This window comes from Gadus morhua, chromosome 11, assembly GCF_902167405.1.
Source record: "Gadus morhua chromosome 11, gadMor3.0, whole genome shotgun sequence".
Taxonomy (NCBI): domain Eukaryota; kingdom Metazoa; phylum Chordata; class Actinopteri; order Gadiformes; family Gadidae; genus Gadus; species Gadus morhua.
In genome coordinates, this window is record NC_044058.1 from 15,001,101 (window position 1) to 15,020,366 (window position 19,266).

At 43.9% G+C, this 19,266-nt stretch overlaps 1 protein-coding gene across 17 annotated transcripts in view; it reads right to left on the reverse strand.

Annotated features, from left to right (window-relative positions):
* Window positions 1-19,266, reverse strand: part of rims2a (regulating synaptic membrane exocytosis 2a) — a 133,579-nt gene that overhangs the window by 98,782 nt on the left and 15,531 nt on the right. For 16 of the 17 annotated variants that reach the window (XM_030370096.1, XM_030370095.1, XM_030370094.1 and 13 more), the window contains exon 3: window positions 11,687-11,897. In XM_030370096.1, coding sequence (XP_030225956.1) covers window positions 11,687-11,897 — 211 coding nt within the window. Of the gene's footprint in view, window positions 1-5,423; window positions 6,072-11,686; window positions 11,898-19,266 lie in introns of those variants that run through there. The other variant, XM_030370105.1, reaches the window with a different exon arrangement.

A 19,266-nucleotide genomic window follows, 5' to 3' on the forward strand; every position in this document is an offset into this window, starting at 1 on the left:
TAAGGTTTGAGACCTTTCAAATGTGAAAAAATTGTAGACACACAGAAACTAGTCCCACATATCGGTATAAACAGGGCTTTTCGCTTTTTGTTTGATTTGTTTGACATTGACCAATCATCGACTAATGTGGCTGTAGGAGTGGATCTTTAAGCGCATAATTGGCTGAAACCCAAACCCAAGCAGCATTACTAAAATGTGAGAAAGTGCTTGTAAAGGTTTAAAATCCACACCGGGAAGCCTGGCTACTGTAGAAATGCACTTATTGAAATTGAACAAACGAGACGGTAAAAAAGGTGTAAACTCCGCCCCTTGCAGTTTTTGGTTTCTGTACCAGGCTCTGTGTCGTCTCCCCCAAGAAGTGCTGCTATAACATAATAGGACTGCTGGATCATTACATTACATTTATTTAGCAGACGCTTTAGTCCTTAGCGACTTACACTCAGTGCATTCAACGATGAAGATAAACCCCCAAAATTGTGAGTATCATTAAAGTGCATACCATCTCAAAAATAAGCAAAGCATCTGCTTTTAAAGAAGAAGAGATTCATTCACCAAAGATGCAGTCTGAACAGTTTTCAGAAGTTATGCTATAACATAGGACTGCTGGATCCCAGATTAGTCAGAACCTGAATGACGTGAATAAACATACTGACTTTTCCTAAACCAACAAATGTGTCAGGACTGCAAATGCATCAATACAAATTCTAGTTAGGCATTTAATATAAGATCTACACATTTAGTGAATTCATTTAATTTAGGTATACATGCGATTTCCCTAAGGAGCACTGCACAAGGGCTAAAGAGGGTTGAGTTCTGCTTGGCCCTGCCTCCATCGGCCCTATAGTGCAGCACAAGCAGCTAGCTCTCCACAACATTAGCCCCATAAATCCAGCCGACAGTGGCCCTGATCACTGCTTTGGACACACACACACGCTCACACACACACACACACACAAGGCAAACCCTAAAACATAAATACATAGACCCAAACACACACACACACACACACACACACACACACAAACACACACAGATAAAGGCAGATAAAGGCAGATATGCAGACACATATACACAAACACCCTCCCCCTCCCAAACACACACACGTAACCTGTCTTCTGTGCTTACAGCAAGGTGCTTATAACCCACGTCATGCTTCTGGTTAACCCTAACTTGGTTATCCAAGTCAGGGTTAAAGGGATGGTAATGCCGGTATCGATGCACAAGAAAAAGCCATAGACAGTGATTGGCAGGCCAGACAGCCCAGTAGAGAAGCCAGAAGCGACTGCAGACCTCCCCCCAGCCGTCACCACCCAACCCCCCATGCCTCTACAGTACCAGTCCTGAGTCAGTGCATTACTGGTATTACTGTGGGTGTGACGGGGGGCCCTGCGAGCATGCCATCTCACCACTGGCTGGGCTGTAGTGCAGCCCGGGAGAGAGAGGCGTGAGGGACGGCTGAATGAGGGGGAGGAGGGGGAGGAGGAGGAGGTGGGGTTCCTGGATCGGAGCTAACCATGTCTTACGAGTCATTGTGAACTCGTTTGAACCGGATCCGTCGGATCCATTAACCGACTGGGACAGAGTGCAGACTGTTGTCTGTATCAAACCCTAGGCCAGCAGCAGACCTGGCTGTAGGAGCAGCTGGGAGCGGACCTACAAAGTTAATATGCAACTAAAGCTGAAGCACATGCACACACAAACACACACACACACACACACACACACACACACACACACACACACACACACACACACACACACACACGCCCACATGCATATGCACACGGGTGTTTAAACACTTACACACAAACACACACACACACACACACACACACACACACACACACACACACACACACACACACACACACACACAACACACACACACACACACACACACAAACACACGCGCAGACAAACAAACATAATGATAACTATGCAGTAGTTAATTACTGACACCTCCCCTGCTCTTGCCAAGCACAGCCAGGCGTCTCTTCCCTTCATATAGCTACACTCATGCATCTGCAGTGACCTACATATTTACCCCGCCGAACAAGTGCAATAAAGGTAGAAGCTTTAGGTGTGCACTTCTCCATTCTGCCAATAATAATTAAGCATGAAGCCGACCGCTGCAAATGCTAATCTCTTTTTATCTCATCAGCGCATGGCTAATAGCAAATTAGCATCATCCTCAACAGACTACACTTCCAGGACAGTGTAGCTCGGGCATGGGTCTCTACGAAATGGTACTGCACAGAAGGGTAGGCTCAGCAATCTTGACTATTGAGTCATAGGGTTGTATTCTGAATGAAAATACGCACACATTCGGATTTGCACCGGAGACATACATTATTATATTTCATAATATGGATAGATTAACATGATATGCATGTGTCATCATGACACATACAGGAAGGTCTTCACGTGTCGTCAGGACACATACAGTAGGAGTTGACTTAAACAAATGATTCAATTCATTGTTCACATGTTAAATAATGTCCTGGATAAAGTAAGGGAGCCGTAAGCGACTTCATGGTGCCTGATAGCATTAGCCTACTAACGGTGCAACTGGTAATATACTGGAGAGGCTGATTTTCACCTAAACACTGGTGACTTAAGACACACACACACGCACAGGTCAAGCAGCTGCTATGACTAGAGGTATGCTCACTGCAGCCCCTCCCTTTCAACTCGGAAAAGCACACACATACTCACACACACACACATGCACACACATGTATTTGCTCACACACTCTCTCTGTCTCTCTCTAGCTCTCTCTCCCCCCCTTCAGCTTAAATGTTCATGGCTGAGTGAAGGCAGGGTGAGTTTATGTGTTTTTATGTGTGTGTGCGTATGTGTGTGTGATGTGTGTGTGTGTGTGTGTGTGTGTGTGTGTGTGTGTGTGTGTGTGTGTGTGTGTGTGTGTGTGTGTGTGTGTGTGTGTGTGTGTGTGTGTGTGTGTGTGTGTGTGTGTGTGTGTGTGTGAGTGTGTGTGTTGCTGATGGTGAGACAGGGGAGGGGAGTTGAGGGGGGGCCTTAGGCAGGGCCATTTCTCCCTGTGTTTGCACATTTCATAGTCATTGAACCTGCAGCCAAAAATAGAAAGCTGGGGGGAGAGAGAGAGAGTGTGTGAGATAGAGAGACAGCGTAAAAGAGAGAAAGAGAGTGTGCGAAAGGGAGAGAGAGAGAGAGAGAGAGAGAGAGAGAGAGAGAGAGAGAGAGAGAGAGAGAGAGAGATACAGAGAGAGAGAGAGGGTGAGCCTAGCTGAACCACACGCTGAGACTACCAGGAAGATGGAAGGTGTATACTCTATTGGATGTGCTACGGGCAATTTACCCAGGCGCTGGATTCAAAGAAACAAACACAGAGTGCCATGGGATCAATAAATAATTTCCTTTCTAATAGTTCCCTCTCAGATCCAGGGTACTTCCAATGATACCAGTAATCAGATTTTTTTCCCAGAAACCGATGGTTTTGGTGTGTGTGTGTGTGTGTGTGTGTGTGTGTGTGTGTGTGTGTGTGTGTGTGTGTGTGTGTGTGTGTGTGTGTGTGTGTGTGTGTGTGTGTATGTGTGTGTGTGTGAGTGTGCATGTGTGTGTGTGTGTGTGTGTGTGTGTGTGCTTGCGTGCATGGATGCATGTGTGTGCATGTATATGTGTGTTGCCGTGTGTGAGTGCGTGCATGGATGCATGCATGTTTTTGCTTGTGCGTGAATGCGTGCGTCTGTTTGTGCATGGTTGCACGTGTGTGTGTGTGTGTGTGTGTGTGTGTGTGTGTGTGTGTGTGTGTGTGTGTGTGTGTGTGTGTGTGTGTGTGTGTGTGTGTGTGTGTGTGTGTGTGCGGATTTGTGTATGTACACTGCTGAGTTTGATCTGTCCTTCGACTTACAACATTAATCTTCTCCTACATGATCTGCATTAAAATGTCCCCACTCATCGTGACAATCCACCACACCTTGGACGCAGCAGTAAATTGGCATCACATAGTGAAATATATGAACCTATGTATGCCTACTTCATATGTAATCTGAGGAGGCATATTAGCAAACGCTTCACAGCGTACTACTTAAAAAAGCTCACACATAGAAGCCCTAGTTTGCGTCAAGAGTTTGATTAATGTATGAGCGCCCTCTTGTGGCCAGTTCCTGGCACTGCTGTATTAAAACAGTGAATCAGCATGATCCTCGAATACACGCTCTACGACCGCTTAGGTGGAGATCAACTCCAATATTAAATGTTATTATAGACAATTTATTTATATCTAAATAATATTCTCATGGATAGAGACAAATTAATATTGAGATATTTATGATGTAGGCATTTTCCCGAGAAATGTCGTTGTTTACGATTGAAAGTATAAAAATAGAGACCCACCACACATGACAAGGTGGTTTTGTTCATAGCCTGGTTGAGCAGCAGTGGAGCCAAAGGGATGATTCAGAAGAGATGGCCTGTGCTGAAATATTGATGTGGCGGTAAATGAACTGTCATAGGTATCATATTGCCGGACCTGAACCGGACTGAACTCATTAAAAACTCATTGTTTCGGGAATTAAGTGTTTCTTAAAACACGCTGAGTCTGCAAGTCCTTAAATAAACCAGAATGAACGCAACAAAGCAATAGTGGGCCTAGGATTATTCAAACTCGTGATAGTTAAATGACTTTCTGCTTCTATTATAATTTTGTTGTTAGGCCTAGGCCTACTTGTCGTGAGATTATGTGCTAGAAACACTGCCTTGGCTTTACTTTTCTATAGCCGACTTACAATTTAGGACATAGGCTATATAATCACGTTCGGGCAAACGTGGCAGTCACCAGCATATAGTGCAGCTGCATTCAATGCTTTAAAAATAAGCAAGCATATAAATACCATGTAGATGAGAAAGTTTTCAGGCCATTTTGGTGTGATTCATATATGAGAGTGGACCAATGAGATTTCAGGGGCAGCGCCTACATTCACATGCTCCCACACTGGCGGCACGTGGTCAATTACATTTTAATGAGCTTCTAATTTTAGTCTGGCGCGGCCGTAATAATAATAGACTGGATGCACATTTATGCAAATCAATTGGAATTCACAGACATGCATCTATTTTAGATCCAGTATATTTTACATTTTGCACGACACCACACGATTTCCAAAATGGAATTGCATATTTGTTTCACTGAGCTAAAGAAAAATATGATTAAAAATCGAGGATAGGCTACATTCCCTGTTTACAAATGAATGCATGTATCCCGTTTTGCACCATACTTGCTTAAGGTTTGCATTTTTCCAAGATGCATGCAAAATATTGCACTATACAGCCTCTCACAAGATCCATGCAGCGTAGATGAAAAAAAATCTCAGTTTATCAATGAACACGACCCATGCAAAACGCGATTCAGCCGCCAAACGCAGACATGCCATTTTTAGCTTACCCATGATGCTGCCGGGAGAAAAAAACGTTTTTTTTAAGCAAAAAAATAATAATCTATGCAGAGCAATGTCTCGGTTCCTTCTTCAATACAGAACTGGCCGCAGTTTCTCTATCTCGGTGTCCCTGTCTGTGTCTGTGCCTGTGTCTCGCCTCAGAACGTAGAGACACGGAGAGCTCCGACCTTCAGCACCGTGGACAGCTCCAACTCACACAACAGGCTGACGAGGCTGCCGCCTGGAAACACCGTGAAGGTTACACGATGCTGACTATGGGAGTCATTGGGACGAAGCGAACCAAACGCTAGCGTTCGCTTCCCAATATCCACCAAGGTCTCTCTCTTGGCTTGTTTTTTTGTTGTTATCCAGGTAGGCTGAGTGAGCAGCCAACGGCTTTTGGTTCTTCAAAAAAATACAATAACACAGTCTGACTGAAACGACGCATATCCGTTGAGGGAACGCGAGTTAACGATAACTCGCAAATCACGCATCGTTCCCCCACCGCTATAGGTATTATGACGTCATTAATAGACGCTCGCGCGATGCTACCGCAGCTGATTATGTGTCCATATGCGGCGTGAGGCTGCGACTCGGCAGGAGTCCGCTCAATCCGGTTTGCGAGTGGAGGGGTTGTGTGCGTGTGTGTGTGTGTGTCGTCTTGTTGAGGGTTATGTGTGCTTGTGTGTGTGCTTGTGCGTTTGCCAATTGTGTGTTTGTGTGTGTGTGTGTGTGTGTGTGTGTGTGTGTGTGTGTGTGTGTGTGTGTGTGTGTGTGTGTGTGTGTGTGTGTGTGTGTGTGTGTGTGTGTGTGTGTGTGTGTGTGTGCGTGCGTGTGTGTGTCGCGTGGGTGGGAATGAAGCTTTTCCGGATCTCATTCAATAATAAAGTGTTTGTCGACTTTGAAGGGTGTACTTTGAAGATATCCCGAGTGAATGCTTTGACTTGTGTGCGAGTGGGTGTGCGTGTGTGCGTGCATGCATGCATGTATGTATGTATGTGTGTGGATATATGGGGGAAAGGCGAGATACGTGACATTCTCAAATATTCATGACATTACAAGAAATGCTTTAGGACGTAAAGCGGAGACTGTTTGCATTTCTCCACATCTTCACCTTGGAGAGGAAATGGTGGCAGAGATTCTGCGACCATCACAGGACTGTTTTTCTGAAGCCTACACAGCCCCAACACATAGCGTCCCATCGGGATCGATCAGAAGGCTTGAGGAGGCTTTTCAAGGCATATGGAGGATAAGCACAGCTAAGGCTGGGCCATATTATGGAAACATGTATTTTCACCACAATCATGGGGAATTTTACTTGATATAGATAAATGTCACGATATAATTAATTCAAAATACCATCTAAAAGCTGAAAATTCAAGTGTATGGACATTTTTTGTGTAGTATTTGGCTACAATGACGGATAATATTAAATGATTGACCAGCCTTAGCACAGCACTCCTGAAAGATTAGAAGCTGATCACCTTCCGCAGAAAAAAACATTTGAGCTACACTGACTTTGACATTTCAAACATATTGTTCTCTTTCATTGTTGGGATTCCAATAGTTGTTTGAAGAAGCTCTGTATTCAATATTAATTTAATAAGCCGGAGCGTCCAATATTTTATATTGAACGTGGTTACTTAGTATGACTATGAGGAGAGCTTAACCATAAAATGAACTGATTTCCTGATGACCTATTTCATAGCTTTTCACCCCCTGATGAAACAAGCAGACTTGGCTGCAGCACAATGTTGGCTCTCCACACAGCCAAGCAGTCAATAGGCTGCATTTTACAGTCAGTCCCGAATTTGTGTAAAAATACCGGAAAATGCCTTGAAACAACCCATGTTGCATAATTTAAATGTTGACGACACACTACACGGTAGGCTGGGCCACAGACTCTCAGGTCAGCACTTGTCTCGTTTCTACCTGAGAATGACCGACTTGGAAATGTCTTTGGGACTCAGAGGCCAAAAAGTCAGTTCTATAGTTTGTTTGGTTAGTGAGGATTCGACTTCAAACTACAAGTTATGAGTGTCATGTGTCGCTCACTTGCTACTGCATGGCTTTAAAATGGCCAGGGTTAGGATAAGATAAGATAGTAATTTAGGATCCCAGCTGGGAGATGCTGGGGCCACACCAACCAGGACAGGACAGCAGTGGAATAAAAACAATAGTATTCAAAATAATATTCTTGAAACATAGAATATGTGATTTTTAGACAAAGAGGAAATGGGGAAATGTCAACGCAATCATCCAATTTATTGCTGGGGTCACCCATGCAAAGGTGAGGTGTTGTAAGATGATTAGGATCTTACAGAAGTCTCTACCCAATTTTGTATATTAATTATTTATTCATCAAAATGTATTCATAAAATCAATTGACATCGGGATGCATGGGTTAATTACAGAATTCCCAACTTAGCAGTGGAATATCGGTCTTTGCCCCGATAAAAATAATTTCCCTTTAAACTATCTCTTTAACCCTCCATCCCAGTGTATCGGCTGCTGCCTATAAACTCAACGCAGACACAGAGACGGTGTAAATATTGATGCCGCTTCTCAGAATGAGATCTATCCCGCCACCGCTGTCACTGTTGGTGCGGGAGAAGAAGAAAGAGTAGATGCAGGGTAACAGAAATAGCAGACAGATCGCACCTTCATCATCGCCTCACACCAACAACGTTTATGTCGCTGCCGTTTTTTTGCGATCAGGGGCAATCACAGATCTTGCCACCCAACAGCTTCTGCAACTGCAGTGCCATTAAAAGCAGTCAAGGAAGAATTTTCTAGTTCACCCTCTAAATCCGCACTGGGAACTGCAGAAAACATAACTTTGTCTCATCAATCATCTTTATTCATATCTTTTTCCCACTGCTATGTTTGGAATGTGGAGAACATCTTCAGTGCTGATCAACCCTGAAAATGTCCTCCAAATTCCCATCATGACCCAAACTATCTTAAACACGGTGTGCAGCAAAGTAGGTTAGTGAGTCGTCTTCTGTTTCTCTTTTCCTACTGAAAGAGAATCTGGCCATGCAGACGGACCAGGGAACCAAACCCTGTTGGCTGGCTGGCCCCCGCTGGCCTCTGATGGCCCTCGCTGGTCCAGAGACACTGGACTCTGTCACCAGACACAAAGAGGACAGGCTGGGGCTTTGACCCCAACAATGATGACCACATCTCCTATACTGCTTTGCTCTCTCACTCTCCTCCGTATGACTCTCTTTGGTCTCTCGCCATCGTCTGTCTGTCTGTCTGTCTGTCTGTCTGTCTGTCTGTCTGTCTGTCTGTCTGTCTGTCTGTCTGTCTGTCTGTCTGTCTGTCTGTCTGTCTGTCTGTCTGTCTGTCTGTCTGTCTGTCTGTCTGTCTGTCTGTCTTTCAGTCTGTGTGTAGGTGTGTGTGTGTGTGTGTGTGTGTGTGTGTGTGTGTGTCTCTCTCTCTACCTCTCTCTACCTCTCTCAACCTCTCTCTAACTTTCTCAACCTCTCCAACCTCCCACTGATCATCTTCTATATTTTACTGCTGTCCTGCCTGCCATACAACTACTCAAGCCTGCAATTAGCTATGTTGCAATTATATGAATGATGGTCTTTGATCTTGCTTTAATGTGATACAAATGTGAATGAAAGAACAAACAGCAAGAGCTTATATAATACATGTTGATAGTGATATGTACTGTGTATCAAAGACCTATCCAATGTTTTTTGTCCACAAACATTCACAAACCCGTTTGCATACGGACACAACGTACATTGTTTCCAAAAAAAAAATGGCTGTACTGCTTCTTTTTGTGTGTTGTTAGTGAAGGCAGGAGTTTTAGTAGATGTTTAACTGATGTTTTACTGAGGACGGGCGAGGGTCACGATGGTTGAAACACCCGGAGCGGTGTTTTCCTTTAATACCTTCTCTATGAGACAGTGATCATGACAGTCCTACCGACCTCAGCGGGAACAATGAGAGGCTTATAGAGCAATGAGGATCAGGGATCAGGCGGCCACTTGGATTTCCTGTGTGCCTGTCCTGACATCATTTTCTCGTTGCTTCATTCATTCAGTCATATTTGTCATTATTATATGTTTTGTTTGTTTGTGCACTCATTCATCTGTTAATTTAGTTTGTTTGTTTACTCGTTCATCCATGGATGTTGTTTGTTCATTGATTAAGCTATTTATTCTGTTGGTTTGTTCATTGATTCATCTATTCATTTTGTCGGATGTTCATTGATTCATCTATTAATTTTGTTGGTTTGTTCATTTATTAATCTATTAATTTTGTTCATTTTTTCACTCATTCTTTCATCCATTAATTTAGTTTGTTTGTTTGTTTGTTTGTTCGATCATTCATCCATTCATTTTGTTTTTATGTTTGTTTGTTCACTCAATCATCTATTCATTTTGTTTGATCATTCATTCATTCATTCCTTCAGTTAGTTTGCCTGTTCTTTCATCCGTTCACCAAGTCCTTCGTAAGAAATCTGACGAGACACCCATTCTTCCACACTGACGTACACCTTCAACCGTCTGGGACACATTCCAAGCACAGAACATATTTTCTGCAATACCAATTCTTCACCCAAGGCTATGCCTTTCCGATGAACCCCGTAATGCATTCAATTTGCTGAATCAATGAAATGCCATAGTTGTTAAGTGGAATGGTACAGATAAACAGCCCTAGGCAGATTCAATACTGTGTTTTGGTCATTTCAAGGTTCTGTTTGATCCATGTTGCCGGTGCAAAATGGATCAGTACCACCCTACTGGAGAAATGGTTCAGCAACGACTCGGTTGAGAATTGTACATCCATCAGAGCTGCACTTAATCTCAGCGTGCGATTAGGCTTTTCCTAATCATCCGGTTGCTCCTAATTATTTTTGCCATCAATGCAAATATATTTTTATGTGAACCAATAGCAATAGAAAACAATACAATTATTTGTATTGCTTGCCATCGATTTTTTTACTTGACCACCATTTGACCCACAGACAGACAGATTGGACGGACAGAGATTAGTCTGGGGCAGGTTTCAGATTAGTTTTGACCACTGTATGTGTATAGATATCATGACAGCGTTTGGATGAGCGATGTTTGTAGTAAGAGAGACAATCCAAGGGAAACACAGAAAAGGGTTTGCTGACCACTTTGTCCTCCTGGTGCAATTCCATGAAAGCAGGAATGCAGCAGAGAAGGAAGACCGCAATAAGGGATAGGGACAGGGAACAGGGAAATGCAGAGTTTAAGACAGACAAAGAGAGACAGGGAGAGAGATATGGAAAGAAAGAGACAGACAGACAGACAGACCGACAGAGAGACAGACAGACAGGCAGACAGAGAGAGAGCGTGAGAACAAGAGTAATGACAGCGAGCATGAGAGAGAAAGAGTGAGAGGCATTAGCAGTAGAACCAAAACACATCTGATATACTAACAGCAGAGGATTGGTCAGCATCGCATGAGAAAAAAAAAGAAAAAAACAGCTAAGCTCATGATGCTAAATTTTAAGCAGTCTAAATGCTAAAAGCCCCGGCTTATTCTCGTGGGGGCGGATTTGACCGAGGTTAGCTAGAGATACCAGCACTGCTACCAGAAAATAAATAAACAACAGTAAAACTAGATTCCTTTAGGATAAAGACAGAAGGAGAGCAACAGCGCCCTCCAGTGGCATGGAAGACAAACAGTTGAAGTTAGATAGACAGACGGTTAGACAGTTAGACAGTCGACAGTAGACAGTTAGACAGTTGGACAGTTAGACAGAGATAAGGGAAGGTGTTGTGTTGCGTGAATGTTAGCTGTTGAAAGTGAAGCGAGTTAATAAGAAGGCATTCAGGGTGAGTGTTTACTAGTGAGCATTATTGATTGGACCGGATGTTTATAATCTGTGTCCATAATCTGAGCGGAATGAGCGGCCGTTAATGCAATGTTGGGTCTGTTCCCCTCCCCCCCAATCCAGATTTAAATGTCAATGTTTCATAATCTTTGGATTTAAAAAAGTAGTGTGAGCAGCAGAAGGCCCGTTGGGGTTAAGGGTGTGTGAGATGTAATGTGTGTGTGTGTGTGTGTGTGTGTGTGTGTGTGTGTGTGTGTGTGTGTGTGTGTGTGTGTGTGTGTGTGTGTGTGCGTGTGTGTGTGTGTGTGTGTGTGTGTGTGTGTGTGTGTGTGTGTGTGTGTGTGTGTGTGTGTGTGTGTGTGTGTGCGTGGTGTGTGTGCATGCATGACTGTTGTGAGTTTCATCAAATAGTAATAAGTGCCAACAAAACATAGCCAGGGTTACCTTATTTGACCTCAGAGACACCCGACCGCCACACCGAGCACAGAATTTAGTTTGGCAATATGAACAGAGGTGGCCACAGCCATCGGCAAACTTGGTTTTATGGCAAATCCCACAGGTAGGGGCCTCACTCTTCTGGTCCAGAGCCGGCTTGGTCTCCTCGCCCATCTTCTTCACCTGGTCCTTGTAGGATTCAAACTGCTGGTGCAATTTCCTGTAAGCAAGCAGAGAGCAGGCCGGTCAGGGGAATGCAACGCTCCATTACAAGGCTCACCGCAGAATTGTGCTCTTCTTTTTGTGTGTGTGACCTAAATGTTTATATGTTTCCCAGGAAGACCAAACTGACGTTTCTAATAGTTTAGAATAACTCTTGAAAACTCTTACAGTGTCTGCTTTTATTCTCTACTAGCAGGAAATATGGGATTCACTCGCATCTTGGACATAGATATATAAACACCACATATTTGTTTTGAATTCAATGTTAAGGTAACTATATCTGTAATAAATCCTCTGTTTTTCAGACAAAATATAAATATACTCCCATAATGATTCAGTCCAATTTGACCTTGCAGACATGCACAATGCATGACATTGTTGAAAGTAAAAGCAGACTCTGTCCGCTAAACTCTTTGGTCCCTGATAGCTTTGTGTGTCTGGGTGTCGGGGGGTTGGTGTATCAAATTTGCTTTGCAAGTTTAAGAACACCACTTAATTCCACTTTCTCAGGTTTCCCCAGCGTTTAATGAATCATTTGCCCCCGTGTTTCTATATCGGCGGCCAGCAGTAAGGCGAGATGGATAATGCCATTGCGAGACAAAGAGACACATCATATACGAAACACACACGGTAAAATTGCGTCACAGACCTCCAGCGTAAGAGATCACAAACATAGACGGGCATGAGGGCAGATATGTCGGACGTCCAAAAGAAGGGCAAATAGTGCAGTGTGGTACCAGGGAGGCTCAACTCCCAGCCAAACGGTTCTGGGTTTGAACCCTGAACATCCTTGAACAAGGTGGCTAAAAGTCAAATCAGATTTTTTACCTGGGTTTGTGTGTAAAATTATCTCATAAATTACTTACCCTATGATTACACTGATCTTAGACTTTTTAATATATACATAAAAGTCAGGGATCGGTGCTGGTCATCTCTTCTTACTACAGATGGACTAACAGCTCCTGTTGAAGGTGAACAACCATTCTAACAGGTCCTGAGAGGCCCTGGCAGAAAGCCTGAACTATGTACTCTTCACGTGCATTTTGTATGACACGTGTCAATCGAGCGTCTCCCTGGAAACTAAACACTGCACTGACTTCATAACATGGATGATCAGAATTGGTTTGGCCCCACATGTCCCCCTGCAACATTCATTAGTGCTGGTGAATTATTGAGCAGCACTATCCGTTTACCACACAGAGCCCTGCGAGACAAACATGCTGCGCTCGTCCACAAACGCACCTTCAGTGCCCAAAATGTAATTGATGGGCATGTGCATGTATGAGTGTCCCGCCATTGTGCTGAAGCATGCTTTTATCTGGACCCGTGTGAGGATTACTGTTCTGAGTGGAGATTAGCAAGTAAACGTGTTGAACAGGTCTCACTGGAGGACAATAGTGATAACACTATTGTTCTGGGGTTTTTGGTACCCATTCAATGTTTTCCAAAAGTGGCCTTCTACAGTGGCAGCACAACATCGGCTCTGAGGCTGGTTTGCTAAGGTTAGCAAATGGAGCCAAATGCTAATCAATATTCAACATCTGTGTGGAGCAGCCAAAAATATATCAACTACAAGCGTACAAAATAAAAGTTGTTCCTATGCTACTTTTAAAACACAATGTTTTTTGGCACACCATGGAAGATAGATAGCGAGGCGTCTGAGAAAGCGAGGAAAGCTGATTTAATCTTTGAGCGATATCTAGTAATGCTAGCATGGAAGTCAAGTATTATTCTTCATAAGTTCTTCATCGTATTTAGCGTTGGTCGGTCGGTCGTTCTGTCTGTCTGTCTGTCTGTCTGTCTGTCTGTCTGTCTGTCTGTCTGTCTGTCTGTCTGTCTGTCTGTCTATCTGTTTGTGTGTGTGTGTGTGTGTGTGTCTGTCTGCCTGTCTTTCTGTGTGTGTGTGCGTGCGTGCATGAGTGTACGATGTCTATAAGTATTTGTATGCCGGGAAAACAACATATCTGTCTAAGCGGTAGAATGAATACAATAAAAAGTTGGGTGGTGATGATAAGTGAGGGCAGAGTTGGAGGTCACAGCGGGAGATAATGACTCCACCGATGTTGGCCAAAGTGCAGGGCCAACATTGTCCACCGAAGGTCACAGTACCCATCGGGGTCATACGCGGGCAAACGCAGGCGCCACAGCTGACGTGTAACTGTACGCAGCTCATTGTCCCGCCCCAACGCCTGCGAATCGGAGCCGTCTTACCTCTGGCCCTGCCTGGGCTCAGCCAAACATGCCCCGAAACATGAGCCCGCCTCTTGGAGATATGACAGATCCAAACTAGTTACCGTTGAAGAACAACTTTTAAACGCTGCCGAAGCCCTCAGGATACATATATATCTAAGGTTACATATAGTGTGTTGTACGTCAATCTGAGACACCTTTCTTGTTGCACGTGCTATACAGCAGCATGATTCGTGAGAACACTCAGGGTATGGTGGAAGTCTGTGTAAGTGTTGGATGTAACGTTAGGAGAAACTCGCTAGAACCCCCCTGGCTGGCATGCTCTGAGAAGCTATTCCCAAGTCAACAGGATGCTGTGTGGCCACCGGGTGGCAGCACCTCATGCTCAACCTTCATAGGGGAGACTGTTTTATTATGAGATTTCTGTGGTTGAGGTTGGCAGAGGGGGATTTTCAGAGGCAGGGATCGGGGCTGTTTACTTACGCGTCAGGCTCAGGCTCCTTGTCATTTTTGGACTTTTCCTGGGGCTGAAGAACGTTATTTACCAGCTCAGTGATCCCACTAAAGGCAAACCACCTGTTCAAATAAGCAAACAACACTGTGACTGGAACATTCAAGAACAAGGAAGAGGCAGAGGCATTGTGGGAAAGACAATATGGCCTGACAGAGCACTGAGGAGGCGGGCTTTGGACAATAGAAGTGGGACCAACAGCTGAGAGGGGGAGGGGGCAGAGGAGGGGGTCCACCAGAACCAAAAGCAGAGAGAGGAGGAGGACACCAGGACAGCACAGGTGACAACCAGCCAGAGAATCAGTCATTCAGTTTTTGTTGTTTCACAGAAGACAGAGCGAGATATGTAGAGAGAGAGAGACTGAGACAGAGACAGAGACAGAGACAGCGGCAGATAAGTAGAGAGAGAGAGTGAGAGAGAGAGAATGACAGAGGTAGTTACCGAAGACAAAGAGAGGAGAGAGGGAAAATGACAAAGAGATAAAGTGGGGTGAAGTGGAGAGAGGGAGAGCAAGAGAGACACACAAAGAAACAGACGGACAGACGAGACAGAGATAGGCAGAGAGACAGAGAGAGAGAGAGAGAGACAGGGACAGAGAGAGAGAGCGAGGAAGAGCACCCATTGCAGAAGAAATTATATGTCTGAATGTTGAAGAAGAGAATAATACAAATACTTATAGCTACAGTAATAATAATACTATACACCGGCACAAATAACATGGATCATGGATCCAGTAGGAAAGTCTAAAAGAGGAAAGCTCCACAGCCAATGGAGATGCAGGTAGCACAAAACATTGCAGCATTTCAGGGAAACGGAGTCATTGTAGTCAGTCAGGTAGGTAAACAGATGTTCACACTCAGTAGCCTACTTGAAGATCAAGTCAAAATGCAGAGACAGTACAGCAGGGGAGATGCATCAAAGAGGACTAAGCGGATACAGTAAGAGCCCACACAAGCCAAAGAAATGCAGATGAGGAACTGGATGGGGAACAGCGGCCAGTTAGAAACCCAGGACAAAGGGAAAGAAAAGAGGGACGTTATTGTACAACATGGTTCAAAGAAAAAGCAGCCATCATTGATTTCACAAAAAGTAGTCTGTATTTACTGGTCACAATTCATCTAAATTAATTAAAAACGTATGCGAATCAAACAAATGGCTGGTTTTTCGGTGAAATCAATGACTTCTCCTACATTTTCTCTCCAAGTCAAAAGAGGAGGAAGCCACGTGAAGCGCACAGCACCAACTGACAGGAAAAAGTGTCAAAGCCAAGTGCACTCTGGGATATGCAGTTTACTTACTGTGCAGGCTGAGGCTTTGGTTCTTCTTTGATCCTACAACATAAAGAAATAAAAGGTGTGCACAGCTCAGTGCATACAGAACACAAAGGGATGGTAAAAGAAAAAACTAAAAATACCACAAAACATTACAGCACAAGCAATACGATGGAAAACAAACATCAAAATAAATATGGCATTGGATTGTTTATGATATGGAAATGATCAAAAATGGCAATGTAGTGAAGAAAAACACAGGACATAACAACAAAAATGAAAGACAAATGACAAATATAAGAACATAAAAAGAACAACATCAATTAGGGGATGGCTTCTAGCCACTTAAATTTGCAGACTGGCTAAACTTCAAAGTTCATCAATGTGGATCTTTAAAGGGTATACATGATGAAAGGCTCACAAGCCATATGCAGTGTACACCCTTAAAAAAATATCATGACGTTAAATAATTCTCTGCATCAATATCACCTCAAGGCTTTACCAACATGACCCCAAGAAGTCATGATATCGTAAGCTGCCTATGCATAACATAGATTGATGCTCTTGCTAGAAAGAGACCGCGCTTACAGGTAGCTCATACAATGAACTCTCTGAGCTACACTGTTAATTTGTACAAATCTGCATTTTGTCTGCTTTGTCAACAAAGAACTGTAGAATGTACATAAAACATTTCCCAGAGTAGGAATTAGCTTTAATTAATAACCAGTTAGAAAATGTAGACAAACTCAAAACACATCACATGTGTGCTGTGCTCCATATCTCGCTCTCCCTAACTCACTTACTCAAGCACTCACACTGACACACAATGACACAAGCACACACACACACACACACACACACACACACACACACACACACACACACACACACACACACACACACACACACACACACACACACACACACACACACACACACACACACACACACAACTTTAGGACAATGAAACGTTAAACAACACGCCATCGGGTCAGCTCAAACATGAGCGGAGACACTGAGAAGTGTCTCTCTCTCCCGGCTCTTGAGTGAGGGATATAAACATCTCCTTTAAGCAGGGGCAAACTGTGACAGATCATCGCACATCGTTACACCCGCTCACACACACGCACACACCTCATTTTCACCATGCTCTTACGAACACAGTCGCGTGTATAGAGTCAGGCGCCTTTCTAAAAACAGGAAAGGTGTTAATGCAATGCAGGCCTATGTGCTCGACCCTGTGGCGAGACGATTTGTATTACTTCATTTTAAAGCTCTGGATGTTTGAGATTGGTCTGTAACAGCAGCACAGCCTGGTGAGGGATTTGATGTTTCGAGCACACGTTTGAACACATACACACCCACACACACAGACACACACACACACACACACACACACACACAAACATGCATGTTTACACACACCTATGTTGACACATGGACACACACACAAGCACTAAGGCACACCTCCCGGTCAGTTTCTGTGCTTCGTGTCAGGCTTGGGTTGTGGGGAGACAGGGTCTCGTGTCTATGCAGAACATTAAAGTGCTGCTCGGCCCTCGGTTTCCACCATGGTTTGCTTTGTGCAGAGCCGCGGCATATTCATCTGCTCCCTGTGTTCCCCCTGTGACCCACGGCCCTGGCTTTTATTGATCTTGTCAGCCCTGTCTCTGTGGTCACATTACAAGCCTCATTTTTATCTGATCCAGCCCGCCTGCCTGTTTGGCCCGGCTTAATAGCTGCAGGACAGGGGGTGTGTGTGTGTGTGGGAAATGTGTGTGTGTGTGTGTGTGTGTGTGTGTGTGTGTGTGTGTGTGTGTGTGTGTGTGTGTGTGTGTGTGTGTGTGTGTGTGTGTGTGTGTGTGTGTGTGTGTGTGTGTGTGTGTATAAACAAGAGTTTACACAGGTACAACATCGTGCATATATGAGCATCTGGTGTGTGTTTGTGTGTGTGTGTGTGTGTGTGTGTGGTTGTGGGTGGGTGTGTGGGTGAGTGTGTGTGTGGGTGGGTGTGTGTGTGTGTAGGCACACATGTGTATGTTTGCACATGTGTGCGTTGTGGTGTAATGGGGCAGTAAAATGAGTGTGAAATGTCAGAGGTGATGGACTAACTATCCAGGCTTCCATCTTACAAAGGCTCTCTCACACATACACACACACACACGCACGCACGCACGCACGCACGCACACACGCACACACACACACACACACACACACACACACACACACACAAACAGGTGGAGGTTTTTCATGTATTGTTTTTTAGCATTCTGTGCTGCTCGGGCTTCACCTAAACTCGCTCTGCATTGAGAAACCCAACAGGATTGAGAATGATCAACAGCCTCACACTGGCCTCCAGTGGACAACAATGTATTGCATACACTCCCACAAGTCCGCCTTTAATAGATTTAAAACCTTTATTGTTATTTTCATATGAAAAACAAAAGAGGTTCCTTCCTGAAAAACAAATATCAACATCTTACTTTCATCCAATGAATAACTTTCATATGATAAATAAATCAATAGTATTGGATCACTTCACCAGACAACGTGAGAATCTCTGTGATGGAGGCTCCTAGGCTGAGCCAGGGCACTAGTTGGGAGGTGTTTGGCTGCATCATAAGAAACTGCACTTTATATAGGCCGTCATAACAATGGTGTCATGGACCCTTTTCAAAGCTTTTCAATAGTAGGTTAAAGTAAATTCCTGTAATTGTAACATCAGGTTGGTTTTATATATGTTTGTCACAGCAACAGCATAGTCAACTCATAACTCTTAACTTGACTTGCTATCTCTATGATCTGATCATACCTAATATTTAAACAGAACTATAATTAAGGTCATGAGCTACACCTGAGCTTCATCCTGTGAAAAGGCTAGTCGGGGGTGAACACAGGTGTATCTCATGTCGTTCATAATGGCCCCTGGCATAACCAAAGATGCATAATTAACCTAATGAGCAACACCTGTTTTCGCCCCACTACCTCTGGGATAAAGGCCCACTATGTTGTGAGTAGATGAAGGATAATGGTTCTATTTGTTAACAGGTTAAAGATATACTTCATTATAGTACTAATAGACGTCAGAAGATTCAAGTTCAAACCACTTCACAGTCGTATCCGCATGAGGCATTCCAAGTGTTGTCCGGAAAATTCCCATGGCTTCACACATCAACACACCCGGGACGCTGGTTTCACAAAACTCTCTCGCACCCAAACAGCACTATCTCCTCCCGCAGTCGAAACATTGCTCTAATCATAGCAGTATTGTCATTATTATAGTAAAAATTACCACATTAAACATACATATCTGGTTTAAAAAAACTGGTTTATAAAAACTCTCTCTCTTCCTCTGCCCTCTCTCTGTCTCTCCTTTTCTCTCCCTCCACGTCTC